Source organism: Mirounga leonina, unplaced genomic scaffold (assembly GCF_011800145.1).
Source record: "Mirounga leonina isolate KUSES-001 unplaced genomic scaffold, KU_Mleo_1.0 Mir_53, whole genome shotgun sequence".
NCBI lineage: Eukaryota > Metazoa > Chordata > Mammalia > Carnivora > Phocidae > Mirounga > Mirounga leonina.
This window is the reverse complement of record NW_023270807.1, coordinates 35,988,660-36,007,755: the sequence shown is the minus strand read 5'-3', so window position 1 is coordinate 36,007,755 and position 19,096 is coordinate 35,988,660. Positions and strand designations below refer to the sequence as shown.

The 19,096-nt window shown below is 37.7% G+C and overlaps 1 protein-coding gene across 1 annotated transcript in view; it reads left to right on the top strand.

Annotated features, from left to right (window-relative positions):
• The window catches only part of IMPG1 (interphotoreceptor matrix proteoglycan 1), a 128,274-nt gene that overhangs the window by 82,346 nt on the left and 26,832 nt on the right, over positions 1 to 19,096 (top strand). The window contains 2 exon segments of the mRNA XM_034991000.1: positions 17,766 to 17,912; positions 17,915 to 18,276. Of these exon segments, the coding sequence (XP_034846891.1) occupies positions 17,766 to 17,912; positions 17,915 to 18,276 (509 nt within the window).

The window sequence follows — 19,096 nt, the reverse complement described above, 5'->3', positions numbered from 1 at the left end:
TGTTTTGTTTTGTTTTGTTTTGTTTTGTTTTGTTTTGTTTTGTTTTGTGAGCGCGCATGAGAGAGAGCGGGACGGGGCAGAGGGAGAGGGAGAGAGAGAATCTTAAGCAGGCTCCACACCAAGCACAGGGCGTGGCGTGGGGCTCCATCTCACAACCCTTGAGATCATGACCTGAGCCAAAAATCAAGAGTCAGACACAACCAACTGAGCCACCCAGGCGCCCCTTCACGCCTTTTTAAAAAATTCATTTTTAAACCATCCCATAAGATGCACAGGATAACTAATTCTCTCCATTTTATGGGTTATAAATGAAAAACGCTGAGGCTTTTCCTCCTCTCTTCTCTACCTCACTGAATACAAACACCACCAAGGAAAATGCCCAAACTAGAAACCTAGAAGCACCCAAGACTCTCCTCTCTCTCCACCCACACCCAGCCCTTGCCCAAGCCCTACTGATTTCAGTCACTATCTTAGGGGTAGGTACCCCTGCTCTCTTCCACTTCTGTGTCTTTGGGTATATTGTTTTCTCTTCCTGGTATACCTTGATACTATGTTTAAATTTTTCTGGAAAAAAAGATTTTATAAGATTTGATACATAATACTAAATCAGGATAAGTTAGTCTTTTATACATACCTATTTTATCCTCTTTTTAGTATTCATGAACCCAATTTCTCCTTCAAATTTGCTCATTTTGTGGTATGTCTTCTTAAAAATTCACCATTCCATAAGAGTGTAACTGTGTCAGAAACTGTCTTGCTTGAAACCTGGTGAGACTTACTTTTCAGTAGAAACCCGAAGAGCTAATCCCCCAATACAGTGTGGACTCAAATTCCCATTTCTCATCCTCGCTTCAGTATGTTTTTTTCTTATCATAAGTACTTTGATTCTTCAGTCTTTGAATTTTTCCATTTGGCTCATTAATTTCGGCACTAGCCTCATTAGGGCCTGGGGTTTAACAGGGTAAGCTGCTCTTCTGAGAAAAAGTTTATTGCTAATGAAATCAATTACTCTTTTATTATGAAATTTTATAAGAATATAAACAAGGATTTTGCTACATTGTCAGGCTCACGATTGTTAAAGTGTACCTGACATAATTTTCCTTAAGTTGAAGTTTCTACAGTCTGTGTTTCCATCACAGAAAGGTCTCTGTGGACTCCTTGCTTAGCAATTACACAAATCTCAGCTTCCAGATTCTTCCTAAACAAAATGGAAAGGGGGTGGTGACACTGTCAGTAGACTACCTCTCCCAGCACTTTGAGACAGTTATACGACCGGAAAATAGTGGCTTACGTGGTTTAGAGATTCATTATTGAAAAGTGAAAAGCTGATCTCTTGTTTTATTTCATGTGTTAGCAAATCTGTGTGCCCCCAGTTGGCAAGGTCATTGTTCTGTGCTGTAAATAGCATATAATTCATGAAGGTTCAGCAGCACCGCTTCATTGGATGTCCCCACCCCCACCCCTTTTCCATCCAACTCTTCACAACATATATTATTACATCTAGCACCTGGCTAAACTACCCATTTTTCCTTCAGACCATGGGTATATTGCCCCAATACCAACCTTATTAAGTACTCATCACTGATTCTATGTTAAGAATTTATTCATCTTTCTATGCTCTTAGTTTCTTTATCTGTTTAGTGGGAATGATAGCACCTTAAAACTTGGATGTGATCTTTCGGTACAATAAAATACATACATAGAAGGTCATCAATAAGTTGGAGCTATTGCCATATTTTTAAACTACTGTAAGCACTGAGACAGGGAATGTATTTATCTTGTTCATTGCAATTGCCCCGTGTCTTAGAAGTACCTGGCAGATGGTAGATATTCAGTGATTTTTGTTGAGTGAATGCAAGTATGCATACATGAATGAATAAAGCCCTGGCAAAGAGGAAAACATCAACAACTTTTAGAATTTTGTGTGGAAATCAAATGGACATGTTAAGAAAATTGAACTTTAGTGCTGTGTCATAAGTTAATTTTGAGTAGGACTTTTAAATTTTCTCAGCCTCAGATTCATTGTCTGTAAATAGAGTACAACCCCACTTCTCAAAGGAGTGTTAACAGACATAAATGATATAAAAAATGAGCCCAGAGAAAAGAAAGCAATAACAAAATATGCCAGAAATGAAAGCGTATACTGGGACTTACTAAAAGGAAAGATGGAGAAAGAACAAATATGTATTATCTTGGATACAAAGACTCCTTGTTACACCTGACTAGCTGCACTGCGTGGGAATGTCACAGTCAGGAGAGAAAGGGCCAGAGGCAGACAACACAGGGAGGAGAGAAGGGAGAACCAAGACAAAAAGCCAAAGAAAAGTCTGTATTTGTTATTTAAGTAACTGATGTTGAATCAAATAATGGGAAAAGTTTTGGTTTGGTATAGGAACTAAATTACAATTTGTATGCAATGTAATTACCTTTTATAATATTTACTAAAACTTTTGAGGATCATTTTGGATAAAATATGTAAAAAAAAAAATTTCCAAGGCATAAAATGTCAAATAGCAATAAAACTACTTGGTTTTTGTGGCACATGAGAATGCCCTGAAAAGTTTTTGAAGCATACCAATGTAGGGGCCCTCTCTTAAAGGTCTAATTTAATTCCATTACAAAAGGGCCCAGATACTGATTTAGTGCTGAAAACTTCCCAGAATTCTAATATTTACTCAGGGCAGAGAATCTCAGTCTTTTGATTCATGTTCTCCAAGAAACTCATTGAATTCCATTAACTGCCTTTGGCAAATGTTAGAGAAAAAAAATTTTTAGGGGGGACTGGGTGGCTCAGTCAGTTGAGCATCCGACTCTTCATTTCAGCTTAGGTCATGATCTCAGGATCCTGGGGTGGAGCCACATGTTGGGCTCCATGCTCAGCCAGGAGTCTGTCTCCCTCTCCCTCTATTCCTCCCCTGCTTGCTCTCTCTCTCTCTCTCTTTCTCAAGTGAATAAATAAATCTTTAAAAAAAAAAATTTTTAAGGGGTAAAATCAAGAGTCTCATTCAAATATAAAGCGAACACATTGTCAAAGATTTTATTTAACTCATTAGTTAATGAGGGAACCAATAAGATGTTACAACTGGTTCAAAGGAGAATCCAAAGAACAGATGAACTATAAGCCAAGTTCAGCACACTACACCCCTGTGGGGCAAATCCAGCCTACTCCCCGTTTCTGTGTACAGCCTGCAAGAGAAGCATGGTTTTTGTATTTCCAAATGGTTAGAAATATCCAAAGGATTATAACATTTTATGACATGTGAAAATTATATGAAATTCAGTTTCACCACACACATCCAGCCATGCCCATTGGTTTACTACAGCTACTTTAGATCTATAACAGCATAGTTCAATGGTTGCAATAGAGATCACAGGACTTATATGGCCTAAAATATTGACTATTTGGCTCTTTTCAGAAAAACTTTGCCAACCCATGATATAGGCAATCAGGAATGCTTACACAAATTTGCAAATTGATGTAAAACTTGTCAAAATCCACCCAGCAATAAAATAGAATGTTTAGAGTCATCTCTTCCATAGGAGGGCATCTCCATCCAAACAAAATTTGCCTGCATCTCTAAGGACTAGAATTATTTGCATTACCATTAGTTTTCTACAGCTTATAGAGTTATAAAATAGCTCAAAGACCATGAAAAGCACAGAACCCTCTAAAATTACATAACCTCCAAAGGTCTGCTAGGTGATGGTCAGTATTTTCTCGAAAAGACACCTAATAATCTTTTAAACTCATTTCACAATCTTTCACAATGTTTCCCAGCACAAACTAAATGACATTAACTTTTTTAGGACATCAGAGATAGACTCTGAACAGCACTCATTTTATCCCGATATGCTTAAGGCATGGCCAGACCCTGTTTCATACCACATCTTCTCTGCCTCAGGAGCTTGGCACACACCAGGAACTGACCACAACTCACTGACCTCTGACTGGCTTCTCAGTCACAGACCAAACATGAGTCATTACTGGGCATGTGCAAAGTGCTCTATCCAAGATGCTCCCAAATGGAAGCCCCAGGCTCTGCTCTCAGGGAACACGCATTCCTGGCACAGGCATTTCCAAGCCAGTAGAGATACTCCATTTTAGGTCTGACTCACTTGTGATTTTATAACTTCCTACCTTCCCAAAAGAAAATGCAGCATCCCTCTAAAATTCCTATCCATACCACATTTCTTCCACTGACTAGTAGAAAAACAACTCTGCATAAAAACCAAGTCGCTGAACATCCTTTAAAGTGCATGCTTGACTTTAAAATCAACCTTATTTTCATTTAAACTGTTGAATATTTATTGCAATTAAGAAAATCCTCATTAAATATACCTTCGGTATTTTTATGATATTCTTATGAAAATTTTTTGCAAAGTAAACAGTTTTCCAAATTTGCACTGAAATGTGTGCCTTATTTTTAAAAAGTAACACTTGCTTTGATCTCAGCAGTTCACAATCAAAATTACTTAAGGTCCTTCTCTGAAGAGACTCTCTCTGAAGCCAGACTGGCATCTCCAATGTACACCAGTTTGTTTTCTGCAAATGAGCACAGCTTGTGGTTTGAAGAATTGCACTTGCTAAGTTTTGCTTTCTTATATCATATTTGGCTTTGCTCCTCACCACATCCCTAAAGCCAAGAGAGCAGGTCTTCTTACCAGCTTCATTTCACAAACGCAGATCTACCAGCTAATGAAAATCAGGTCTCCCTTTTATGCCTCCCAAAGCACGCTGAGTGGCCTCTCTCACAGCACTTGACATACTTGTGATTAGATAGTTAATGCTTGAAGACTGAATGTTCCCTGAAGACAAGTGCTGGGTCTGTTGTGTTCATCACCCCAGCATCAGCAGAACAGGAAGATGGGCCTGGAGTCTGCACTATGTGCCTCCAACCCCCAGCTCAACCACTTGCAGCCTTAGGCAAGTTATTTAGCTTCTCTCTGTGCCTCAGTTTTAATCTGCGCAATGGTTATAATAGTACTTATTTTATGGGGTTCTTGTGAAGATTTAGTTAATGTATACAATGCTTAGAACTGTGCCTGAAATGTACCAAGTAACAAAAAAATAAGAGCTGTTATTATGAACTAGCAAAATGTCTGGCACATATCAATATACAATATATATTTGTTAAATGAATGAATGATTGAGGGAAGTAAAGGCAGAATTGAAAAAAATGTTCAAATATTCCAGGTCCAATGACTTTGTACTCTTCTTCCCTGCTTTCTTGAATATACAGAAAGCTTAATGTTAGAAAACAAGATTCCAGTAAAATATCAAACAATGATTCCACTGATTCTCTATAAAAATGATCATCAGATTAACTGAAAATTTCTTTTCTGGGTTTGCTGCTTAAGTCCTTGACTTAAAGCCAATGTACCTTCAAAATAACCATAAAGGCATCTCTAGCGATTGGTTTAAATCACCATTTTATACTGGAATTCAGTAAGTGTTCAATAACTGAGGAGTGATTGATTGGTTTAGAGATCAAAGAAGAATGCATACATACATATGATTTGTAAAGTTAGAGCTTAGAGCAGTGTGTAAAATAAAATGTACCAGATAATTAAGGACAAAATTTTATTCACACTGTTAAAACAGGGAGAACATTCATTAATGAGAAATACCTCAAAGGAAAATGTGGATGGAGTTGTTGTTGTTTTTTTATTTGAGTGTAGTTGGCACACAATGTTACATTAGTTTCATGTGCACAACTTAGCGATTTGACAAGTTTATACATTATGCTGTGTTCACCACAAGCATGGCTACCATCTGTCCTGTTACATCCTTATTACAGTACCATTGACTGTATTCTTTATACTGTGCCTTTTATTCATTCCCATGACTTACTCATTCCATAGCTGGAAGCCTGTATCTCCCTCTTTCCTTCACCCATTTGGCCCAACATCCCACATCCCTCCCCTCTGGTAACCATCAGTTTGTTCTCTGTATTTATAGGTCTGGTTCTGCTTTGTCTTTGTGTATTCATTTATTTTGTTTTTTTAGGTTCCACATACGAGTGAAATAATATCCTATTTGTCTTTCTCAGTCTAAATTATTTCACTTAGTGTAATACCTTCTAGGTCCATCCATATTGTCTCAGAGGGGGTGGAGTTTTAAAGAGGCAGGTAAACCAGGGAGTCATCTGTGAGGCTTATGGGAGTCATGGGAAAGAGTAGACAACAAGTCTTACCTAAGTCCTATAAGGAAAGGCGATTCTTTGCAGTTAGTCCTTTCCCAGAGCAAAAGACGGTGGGGAGATTTCAGAAAGCAAAAGGGTTGGGATGAGGGGTCCTTAACCATAGCCATTTTCTGGTAAAGCTCGAGTTAAAGTTCAACATTGTCAGCAGTAATTCTCAATGAGTCACGGTACAGCCCTGTAGGATATGTTTTGTAAATTTGGGGAGGAAGGGCAACTTTTAGTGCTGCAATAATGGAAGGGCATCGCTAATATTTAGTGGGAAGAGAAATTCTAGAATTTGAGGACAATACTAAACCACAAAGAATTCATCTGCTTCCAACAAGACTTTTGTTTATCTTGCTAGACGTTCATGTATGTGAAAAAACCCTATTAATTTCTAAGCCTAGACCTTATCTCCTGTTAAAGTAAAATTTTATTAAAAAGTAAAATCATGACTCTTACACATTTATAAAATGAACATGTGTCAAAGATGGTGCCTAGCAAATTAACTAATGGGGAAACAAGATGCTATGACCAGTTTGAAAGAGAATTCAAACACATGATCAGCAATTAAAAATGAGGATGGTTCAAATCTGGGTGCCCTTTCCAAAAAAAAAAAAAAAATGAGGAAATAAATTTACCAGTGTATGCAAAATTGGTTACTATCCACAGGGAAATAAGCAATTCTGTTCCACCTGATGAAAATCCTTTGCCTTTTTATAGACAACAATAATTTGCATTACTATAGGTATCCTGCAACTAACAGATTACAAAGCAATAAAAGGCACAGGCCCCTATATATAAATCAGATAATGTGGCAGTTACACTAAATAAGACACTTAAGTGGGGGCGCCTGGGTGGCTCAGTCATTAAGCGTCTGCCTTCAGCTCAGGTCATGATCCCAGGGGTCCTGGGATCGAGCCCCGCATCGGGCTCTCTGCTCAGCGGGGAGCCTGCTTCTCCCTCTCCTACTCTGCCTGCTTGTGTTCCCTCTCTCACTGTCTCTCTCTGTCAAATAAATAAATAAAATCTTTAAAAAAAAAAATAAGACACTTAAGTGGTTCACATTCCTTTCCTGACACTTCTTTTTTCACATAAGTATGATTTGCAAAGTATATGTTGCAAAATTTTAATTTAACCTGACTTTTCTAGGAATGCAACTAATACATAAATTAAGGGGATATTGTATTTTTGTTTTGTTTGAACTTTACTAAGTGTTAACCATCATTTTAGAAAATCACTTCTCTTATGACAGTGGTGATCATGGTATTTATGTTGCCAGTATAACAGCTGAATCAATCTGTCTTTGTAGCTGTGGAACCCAGTGGTATTTATAGATATTTACATGTAAGTACAAGCTTCTAACTGCTTTATTGTGTCTTATGGTGTTGTAATGCCTTTTGAAATACATATTGCATTATTATAAATTATTTTCCTTTTATTTCTCCTTTGTCACAGTTTGAACAATGCATTGACTTTTTTGGAAGTGCATATTAGCTAGGTTAAATTCTTGATTAAGGTCACTTCAGGGTCATACAGGTGGCATTACAAAGTATTTGTTAGAAAAAGGGGGTACTGAGTTGATTGATTGGCATGGAGGCTGCCTTTTGCAACCTAGATTAGGTAAATGCAATTCAGAGTGACAAAACCAATCTTAGAAACCATGTTCCTGAATGTATAATCTGTCTTTTCTCTGTCTTTTCTACTCATTCTTCCCCTCTTCATATCATAAATACAAACCCATACCCCGTTCTAAAAGCTTCCCTATCAATAGGTTGGAACCTAGTGTCTCCAAAGCAGATCAGAATACTGATATAATCTTTCAGCCTATCTTATGTAAATTATGATGCATTCCTATAAAATAAGAAAGGCATGTTTAAAAATAATTGTTCTAAACCAAAAGCAACATTCTTTGTGGTATTCTGATAAAAGCCAGAGTCAGAGATTGGTAGAACTACAATCCTGCAATTTCAGGTCTTTAAGGGTTTCTGTGTGTATTGATTACCTATTGCTGCAAAGAAAATTACTCCACAACTTAGTGGCTTAAAGCAACAAGCATTTATTATCTCTCCCAGTTTCTGTAGGTCAGAAATCAAGGAATGATGTAGCTGGGTAGTTCAGGCTTAGGGTCATTCCTGAGACTAAAACTACAGTCCTCTAGAGACTTGACAGGGGCTGATGGAGCTACTTCCAAGGTGACTTACACAGCTGGCAAATTAGGTACAGGAAGGCTTCAGTTCTTCTTCATATGGGCCTCTCCACATGGCTGCTTGAGTGTCCTCACAACATGGCAGCTGATTCCCTCCAGGACAATTGACTCAGGAGAGAAAGGCAGAAGAAGTAACATCTTTTATGACCTAGCCTCATAATCATACATCATTGCAATATTGTGATTTACAGGAAATATATATTTGGTTATTTGGATAACCAAAACATTTCTCATATGTATTTAGTCTTCATCCACAGTCCCTGGCTTGCAGCTCCCAAAACCCTTGGAATATTTTGAGCGATAAGGGCAATGGGAGCATCTCTTCTTATAATATTTGGCTTCTTGTCCTCAGTTCTTGAAATCACTTCGGAGACATAAAGGTGAAATGAGGATCTTGTTCATATCAAGCCCTATTCACCACAACTAGGTTTATGTTGATGAGTTGATTTTTGGCACTTAAGGATGAGGGCTGGTTGCCAGGGGAACTAATCATGAATAAAGGGGTGAAAATTTCAGTCCACCCCCTGATTTCTGGGGAGGAAAGAGGGACTGGGCATTGAATCAATCACCAGTGGCCAATGATTTAATCGATCATGTCTATGTAGTGAAGCCTCCTTAAAAACCCCAAAGGAGGGGGTTTGGAGAGCTTCCAGGTTGGGGAGCCAGAAAGCTTCCACATGCCACCATGCTGGGCTCCAAACTCCACAAGGACAGAAGCTCCTTTGTTTAGGACCTGGTCGTGTATATCTCTTCATGTGGCTCTTGATTTGTATCCTTTAATATCCTTTGTAATAAATTGATAATTTAGTGAGTAAATGGGTTTCCTGAGTTCTGTGAGCCACTGTAGGAAATTAAACCCGGGGAGGGGTTTGTGGGAGCCTCTAATATGTAGCGAGTGGGTTGGCAGCACAGGTAACAATCTGGGCTTACAGATAGCATCTGAAATGGAGGACAGTCATGTGGGGCTGAGCCCTTAACATGTGGAATCTGGTGCTATCTCCAGGTAGTTATAGATGGTGTCAGAATTGAGGTGAATTGCGTTATACCCAGCTGGGGGTGTGGTTGGTGGTGTGGTTGGTGGTGTGGAGAAACTCCCTTCTCATTGAAATTGGGTACCAGAGCCTTTTAATCATTACCTCCATAGCATTCTGTAGAGGTCACTTCTATGCATGTAAGAGGGACCATACAGGGATATGAATAACAGAAAGTGAGGGTCATCAATGACCATGTAATATTTTGTGTGCTTTCCACATTCCCAAATTCACATCTTATTTTATCTTAATCTTTATTATTTCCTTAGATACATATGAAGTTATTAATAGAGAGAAAAATATTGATTATTTCACTTTGCAAGCCAGAGCTAGAAAAACAACTTCTTCAATAATCTTGGAATAAATAATTCAGAAGCCATTCAGAATTGAATTATGAGCATGCTATTAAAAGCTACAGCATCACTGCATGTCATGTCCATGTAACAATTACTTCATTTGTCCCAAAATGTTTATTTCTTCAGAGCAGACAATCAAAAATTTTATTAAGGCCACCAACAAATGAGGGAAAGAATTAGATGGGCTATTTTTCCAAATGCCTCCTCAAAATTTCCTTGTAGGGGTCTGATTTTAAATTGAAAGTTACTAGAGATATGTTACTCACAGTGAAGAAAGAAAGTAATCAGGTGTGTTGCAGCTCTGAGATCTGTAGTTTTTATATTATATAAAGCAGAGTTTAAGTCTAATAAGAACTCTCACATTCAGCATTTTTTTAAGTGAGGGAAAAGTGTAATAAACCAAACTGCAAAAAAAGTGCCTTTGTTGATACTTTGGGAAGAAGAATGCCTCATGCTAGAATACATAGACATGGATATTTCATTCTAATGATGACCACTGGTTGAGGGGACACTCATCCTTATAGCCTTGGGCTACCTCTCTTAATTACCCCGTTAAATCATTTGAGAAGCCATAATTAGTCAGATACTTCAAGACTCCAATAATTCACATCAAGAAGCAAATGCAGAGTGTATCATCAGTTGGGAAAATATAAAACGGCTTAAAGTAAATGGAGAATTTTTTTAAAATATCCATGTATAGTACCTAAAACATAACAGGTGCCAAATAAATATTAGTTTCCTCCTATCCCATCCTCAATCCTGCCTCCCAAGATTCTAAGACTAGACTTTGAGGCATAACCTCATAGAAACATCTAACTAAAACAGTAAGAAAACACAACAAAGTTCCCCAGGGTTTACAATTTAAGATTCTTACCAGCTTCAATTTTAATCCAGATGTTATTTAACATTATTAATAACAATAAAGAATTGATAGTAAAGTATTTTGCTTCTTTGGTGGCTCTGCTCAAGACTTTTACTTAAAATACAGATACATTTGAAATTTCACATTTACTCCAGATAACCATGAAGCTGTATTTTTTTATCTGAGGTTTACAAAATATCTGTATCAATGAGAAAAACAGTAAGTGTATATTTATATTGAATGACTAAACGGTAGGCTTTTTAAAAATAGTAATTACCAGGGACACTTGGGTGGCTCAGTCAGTTAAGCATCAGACTCTTGATTTTGGCTCAGGTCATGATCTCAGGGTCATGAGTTCGATCCCTGCGTTGGGCTCCATGCTGAGCATGGAGCCTGCTTAAGATTCTCTCTCTCTGGTGGGTGGGGGGATGTGGGATAACTGGGTGATGAGCATTAAGGAGAGCACTTGATACAATGAGCACTGGGTGTTATATGCAACTGATGAATCACTAAATTCTACCCCTGAAACTAATAATACACTATATGTTAACGAAATTGAATTTAAATAAAAATTAAAAATAAATAAAAATAAAAATAAAAGTTTTAAAAAAATTCTCTCTCCCTCTGCCCCACCGCCCCCCACATGCGTGCACTCTCTCTCTCTCAAAAAATAAAATAAAATAAAATGTTAAAGGATGGAAAAAACTACCAAAAAAAAAAAAAGAAAGAAAGAAAGTGAATAACAATGCTAAAATTTTGCCACTCAGAAATAACTAAATGATACCTATCATTTCAAATATCTCTCAATATAATTAAAAAGATAAAAGGATAGATAGAAGTACTTTTATAAAAGTGGAATTTTTCTGCAATGTCATCCTAATAAAATGGACTGCATTTAATTTTACTTGACTTTAATAGAAGAAAAAGAAACTGAAATGACATGCAAGAAATTGCTGGATTTCAGATAAATATTTCCTTACCTAATGACATATTCATTCTTAAGAAATCCCTAAAGAAAAATTACCTAAAACATTAATTTGGAGTTATTATCATTTATACTATATGTATCAACACTAGGCATTTTTGATGTACTTCTATGAAAGATAAATTTATCAAAACACTCATAATCCCAGGCGCCTGGGTGGCTCAGTTGGTTAAGCGACTGCCTTCAGCTCAGGTCATGATCCTGGAGTCCCGGGATCGAGTCCCACATTGGGCTCCCTGCTCAGCGGGGGGTCTGCTTCTCCCTCTGACCCTCTTCCTGCTCATGCTCTCTGTCTCTCATTCTCTCTCTCTCAAATAAATAAATAAAAAATCTTTAAAAAAAAAAAAAACACTCATAATCCAGCCATCTTCACTCCCCCACATCCCAGTTTTGGTAGTTTGGTGAGTATTTTACAATTGTCACATTTCGTAAGTTTAAAATTGGTTCTGTAGTCACAACTTTTATGGCTTCTTGGGCAGATTTCCATATTTAAGTGGATTTAAGTCTCACTCTCAAACCTTCTACCACAGCTTCTACATTCCTGAGTTCTCTATTTTATCTTTGAGTTGGCTGGAATATATCATGAGAGAATTATTTTCAGAAGGGCTCATGGGTGCCAAAGTTCCTGAGGGCTTAGCTACTAAAAGGAAAACTATTTCTCTATTCACAATACTTCTAACATCAAATGTATGGAGGGGTTTTCAATGTCAACCAGTTCTCCAACTCTCCAGACATCATCTGGATATCGAAAAATTCAATATAACACTAACTAGCCAGAGTTGGTGCAGACCCCAAAGTTAAGCTCTCAGCTCCACAAGACTTGCCCCCCACTTTAGGTGCCAGTCGCAAGTCCCAAGCTATCACTTATCACTTGTACTTCTGATCAACCAGCTGTAAGTGTCTGTCAATGGATGAATGGTTAAAGAAATTGTGATGTGTGTGTGTGTGTGTGTATGCGCAGTGGAATATTATTCAGCTTTAAAAAAGGAGATTCTGCCATTTACAACAACATGGATGAACCTGGAGGACATTATGCTGAGTGAAATAAGCCACAAAGAAAAAACGGCATGATCATACTTATATGTGGAATCTTAAAAATTCAAATACCTAGAAGCAGAGAGCATATTGGTGGTTACCAGGGGCAAGGACCTGGGGGAAATGGGAAGATATTTATCAAAGGATATAAAGTTGCAGTTATATAGGATGAATACGTCTAGAGATTAATGTATAGCATGATGACTGCAGTTAATAATACTGTATTGAATACTCCAGGAAATTTCAAGTGTTCTTGTCACAAAGAAAAAGACGGTAACTATGTGAGGAAATATGTTAATTAACATGACTGTTGCAATCATTTCACTATGTATATGTATGTCAAATCATGTTCTATACCTTAAATATATACAATTTTTACTAAAAGAAATAAAATTTAGAAAAATAAAAAATAAGGGGTTCCCACAAGCCCCTTCTCAATTTCATAATTTGCTATAATGGCTCACAGAACTCAGGGAAATACTTACTTATGTTTATCAGTTTCTTTAAGTCAAGTCACATTAAAGTGTTTTGACAAATACAGCATTTTGCTATCTCACACCTCCCCACTGTGCAATCCCATTTACCAAAACTAGTCTCTTAACTCAGTTACCTATTTCTTCTGGCATTTACTCTTCCTGTAATTTTAAATAATATGTATTTTTTGAGTCATCAGTTTTATATATCATTTATTGTCTTTCTGTTATTGTAAATAAAGGTCTATGTTTCTACAATACCATTCTTCTGCTTCCACCATCTTTCCAGAATGGTGATGACTATTATTAAATCAATATTTAGGATTTATATTATATATTCACAGCTGATCTATTTGCTCTATGTTTCCTTTCTGTTTTCCTAGAGTTAATGTTTTCTTTGATTTTTTTTATTTGCTTCGTTTCTTTGTATTTAATAACTATTCCCAAACTTTCCATTGACTTTTCCAACATACTTTTCCACATCAGGTAACTTATCACTTCCAATTTTCAGAGACTTTCTTTTCTTTCTCTCTAGATTGCTACTCTCTAAGCCTTTTGGACAGCTGTAACCTGGGACTCTCCTCTGCTATCATCCTTAGAATTTCCTTGGCCTTTCTACTGAGTTGGATTCCCTGATCCCTAGATCTCAGGCTTTCTCTCTCTGGATTTACTCTCTTGTCTTGTAGAGAACATCCTCCAGTAGTTCCGTCAAGTTAAACAATTTACCACAGTGGCAGAGGTTTTGATGATACAAGTATTCTATATACTTGTCTCTGCAGTACCTATCTCTCTGAAAGACCTCTTGACCACCTCAGGGGATTTCCCTAAGTTTTTTTCAGTATCCCATTTCTTCCTATTTCTTGGTTTACCATCATTTTAGGTGAAAACATCCTAGAAAGGGATGCCTCAGAGGAAATTTTTGAGACTTTGGGTGTTTAAAAATATCTTTTGTCACCCTCACATTTGATTGATAGTATAGAACTCCATTCTAGCCATGCTGCCCTCCCAGCCATCTGTTACTGAAACATGAAAGACACCCTTCTTCCTTTGGCTTTCTCATTTGCATTTGCTGCATGGCTAAACTCTTGCCTCCTTCAGGTCTTGCTCAAATATTATATTCTCAGTGATCACTCTACATAAGTTGCCAACCCAACATTCTCACCCCATTTCCCACTTTACTTTATTTCTACAGCACTTATCACAACTTGGTATACTATATATTTCCCATTGTTTATTTGTTTACTTTCTGTCTTCCTCCACTAGACAGTAAATTCCTTGGGGTCAGAACTTTCATCTGTTTTGTTCACTGATATATTCCAGCACCTGAAACAGTGCTTGGCACATAGTAGGCTATCAATATTTATTTGTTGAATGAATGTATAATAAACACTTATTTCGTATCTCTATACTATGCCAAAAAGGAAAGTAATAATTTTCTTGTTATGATAAATAAGAATGGATTTGATTGATATAGAATTAAGCAATTTGTTGGTCATGCCACTTGAATATTTAAAAGAGATTGTGGAATCTCTTTTTAGATTTTTAAACATAAAATAGAACCACTTGATTTTTATGACAAGTGTGTGTATCTTTTTCTAGAAGCATTTAAAATATTCTTTCATCTGTACTTGTCCCTCACACCTTGCTTATCTTCTGCTTTGCCTTCCTTTAGCTACTAGTAGGGCTCTGGCTGCCCCAACTGTGCCCATCTTCACCCATTACCAGCATCTTCACCGTGGGTTTCAGCTAAACCTGAATTCATATACTTTGGTTCAGACCATTTTATCTGTGGCCTTTGCTTTTGGATAGGTCTCCTGCCCAGAAAGTGGCCAAACTAGCCATTTCTTCTACACCCAGCAGCTGGAATTCTAACCAGCACCCCACCATGCACACTGACATAGAAGCACACCCCACACCTTCACAGGAACCCCCCACACACTGTAACATAACAGCTAAAAGTCAAGTTATTTTGAATCTGCTCATTTTGTATATCACATGATAAAATAAATGGCCTTGGCTTTTAGTGCTTGACTTCTCTGTTGCAGTGTAAAAAACTTAACGTTGAAATGGCCTGTGTCGATGACATGTCTAATTTTTACGTAAACATCAAATGAAAACATAATTGTTTAAAATACATTTATAAGTAGTGATGAGGTTTGACAATATTTTTATTTCAAAAGAATTAGCCGTAGCCTTAATAGTTTCAATCTCAAACCGAGAGAGAATAGAGTCTTTTAAAACCACACTTAAATAGGACTGACTGCTAGATTCAACAAAGAAAAATACCAGGTGCCCAGCTAAATTTGAATTTCAGATAAACAACTAACAATTTTTTAGTGTATTTTCCATTGAGAATCCTGCACTTTATCTAGCAACTCTACATTTATTTTTTTAAAAGATTTCATTTATTTATTTGCCAGAGGGAGAGCAAGAGAACAAGCAGGGGGAGTGGCAGGCAGAGGGAGAAACAGGCTTCCCTCGGAGCAGGGAGCCCAATGCAGGGCTCAATCCCAGAACCCTGGGATCATGACCTGAGCCAAAGGCAGATGCTTAACCGACTGAGCTACCCAGACATCCCTAGCAACCCTACATTTAAATAGCCAACTGTTCTATCAGTGAAAGAACTTTGTTAGGTTTATTTTGAATGTAAAAGATTAATTTTAAAATGCCACAAAGGGAAGGAGTTAGAAATTCACTTTTTTTGGTTGGTGACATTAAGGCAGCAGACTATTTTAATCTGGCTAAAGTCTATCTAGTAACAAAAGTGTGAGTAATAAGATGCTGGCCCAGGAGCAGAATGAAGATATCTGTCATTGTGCTTCTTCCCAGACCCTTATCATCTGGAGGAGCAGAAAGACCACATCATAGGAACATAGGTTCATAGGCATTACCCCATGACACAAAGAAGTCAAATCAAATCACTGATAGTACTTGCAACCTTTTCATTTATTCATCCCAGATCCTTCTATGGATGTCTTAGTCAGCTCAGGCTCCTGTAACAAAATACCATTGAGTGGGGGGCCTTAAACAACAGGAATTTATTTTTCACAGTTCTGGAGTCTGGGAAGCCCAAGATCAAGCTGCCAGCTGATCTGGTCCCTGGTGAGGCACTTCTTTATGGTTTGCAGAAGGATGCCTTCTTGCTGTATCCTCACATAGCAGAAGGAGAGATCATCTCTGTGTCTCCTCTTATAGGAGCACTAATCGCATTCATGCTGGATCACCTTCATGGCCTAATTACCTCCCAAAGACCCACCTCCAAATACTGTCACATTGGAGATTAGGGCTTCAAAGTATGCATTTGGGGAAGATAGAAAACACTCAGCCCATGGCAATGAAGACCTGAATAAAACTATGGGTGTATATCCAGAGAGATCGTGGATGTTAGAAAACATCATTTCTGACAGTTGAATAACTATGGGTGAACATGCCCAGACATTCTCCTCAGGTGAGAGAAAGGAGGGTACTTCTCTGAAAGCTGGGTACGTTCACCAACAAGCAGGTTTTACTTTCAGAAACTAATAAAAGTAATATGATTCCACCTTTCAGAGCTGTTTATCACTTGGAGTTTCAGTTTGGGTGATTGCACTCTAGTAAATTAGCTGAGAGTCCAAAGATTATATCTGCATCCAGACAGTCCATTCATCATGCTTAGCATTCGGATTTCAACCCAGCTTTCCCACATATTTGCCAAAATGCCACTGAAGTAATCACAGAAAGCTCCTTGTTTTGATCTACCTAATGCCTTAAAAATTGTCAGTGGCTCTGGATTTAGGTTTATTGGAATATTTTAATAACCCACCAATCTCTTTATCTGAAAGTCTCATATAACTACTTTCTTAGTTCATAAATACTTACTGATTTTAATTTTGTACCAAAAAGAGAATAGACTTTAGAAGTTTGATGTGTTCTTACCCAAGGAAGAAATGCAAAGTGGCAGTAGAAATTATCAAGTTATTCTCATGTAAAAGTAAAAAAACACTTAAATACTATCAAATATTTAACAAGTTGTATGGCCAATATAAAGTTCAAATTATATGTGTCACCCACACCTTTACTTTCTCAAAATCATTTTGCAAATTGGCAAGTTATTCAGTCAGATTATCCAATTTTGGAAAAGCATAATTTAAATTTTAAGTGGTAAAACTACCAAAATGTGGTAACTCGGATCCAAAAAATCCAAATGCATAAAATGCAGGCTTGCATGATTGGAAGGTGAATAAAACTTCTGGGCCCAATCTGCATAGCTAATTGGCTGGGAGTTCCAGATGGCAATGTGGGATACAAATCTATTCTAATGCCATCTGTGTTTTGGCACCCCCTGGTGACCTAGTCAGTTTTTACCATCTGGTCCCTAGGTGTGTTGTTTCTGGCTAAGCAGAAATTTTAGGTTACTGGTGGTCTTTTAGTCTCATCTGTCTGGAAATACTTGGGCCTGAATAAAGTGAGTACAGGTTTGGACACAGGACTGCCTATCCTTTCTATACCAATTTCTTCTTTAAAAATATGACATTAAAACAATCAATGCAAATGCATTGTTTTAAGTCTAACTTTGGATTTCCTTTTTTGCTTTCTCTTCTTTGGGGAAAATACCTGGACAAAATTAACTGGCCTCAGAAGCTTTTTCCACAGACAGTTCTTGGTCTTCACCTGCTAAGGCCTCTGCTTCGCTATCAGGCACTCTACCTTTCTTTACTGCATCCATCATCTTCTCTCTGACTGATCAAAGTGCCACAGACATAATGCCCATTGACCAGACAGTACTAATCCCAGAACTAACCACCCCACGGATGGCTATTCTGCCATCAGCCAGTCAACTCTGGAAATTTCACATTCAACTGCATCTTCAGGCAGCCAAGATATTGTGAGAGACTTAGACATAATGGCTCTAACTAACACTCCTGCCTCCTCTGAGGTACCAAGACTCAGTGTGGATGTTTCTACCCCAGGTCATTTCTTGGAGACTACCACTCCCAATCCAGCTTTACAGTACATCACCACTAACTCTATGACCGTTGCCGCCAAGGGCCAAGAACTGGTAGTCTTCTTCAGTCTGCGAGTCGCTAACATGCCCTTCTCCAACAACCTGTTCAACAAGAGCTCTCTGGAGTACCAAGCTCTGGAGCAACAATTCATACAGCTGGTGAGTAAGCACTGCTTCCAATTCCCTGCATGTCCTTTCTTTTTTTCTTGTTACTTTATAATATCATCACTGGCTGTCTTGAGCAATGAACGTTGGAAGAGACAAGCCTCTGACATAGCTGTTGCTGAAGGTATTCAGCTAAAGTGTGGGGATGGATTCAGATCCAATAAGCAAGTGAGTTCTGCGGTGGACGCTCCAGGCAGACCCTGCCACCCAGCCCCATGAGATCTTATCCTTAAGATCTTTTCATTATAGTTATTCCTAATGTAGTTTTCCCAGGAATAATACATAGCCACCCAAGTACTGAATGTGGAATTTAAAAGCAGCCTGAGCAACCTTTCCGTAAGTTATAATGCCACAGGCTGTTTTCTAGCCATCAGATAGAAGGATTCAAAACTCGAAGGGTCCAGAACAGATGAGGCTGAGAGTTCAAGTGTAAGGACTCCTTTCTTAGTTCCCCTTAAGTTCTTGTAAAACTAAAAAATAGCTAAATGACATATCATCCCTCATCCCTAACAAAGAAAATGAGATGAAGATCATGATGGCATATATCTTTAATTATACAATACCCCCAAAACTCACATGTTTATTTTGTTTCTACATGTACAATAAGAAACACACATATAATAAGAAATGCTCAACCATGTGATACCTGTATGCAGTCACAGCCAATTAAAGTCAAGTACACAATACAAAAATCCTAGAATTTCTGAAAATAACAAAAAATATTTGTAAGCTTCATATAAATTAAATCATTATGCACATTAAAACCACATAAAAACCAAGGTCTTCAAGTGAACTTTAAAGGAAGACTTTGTGC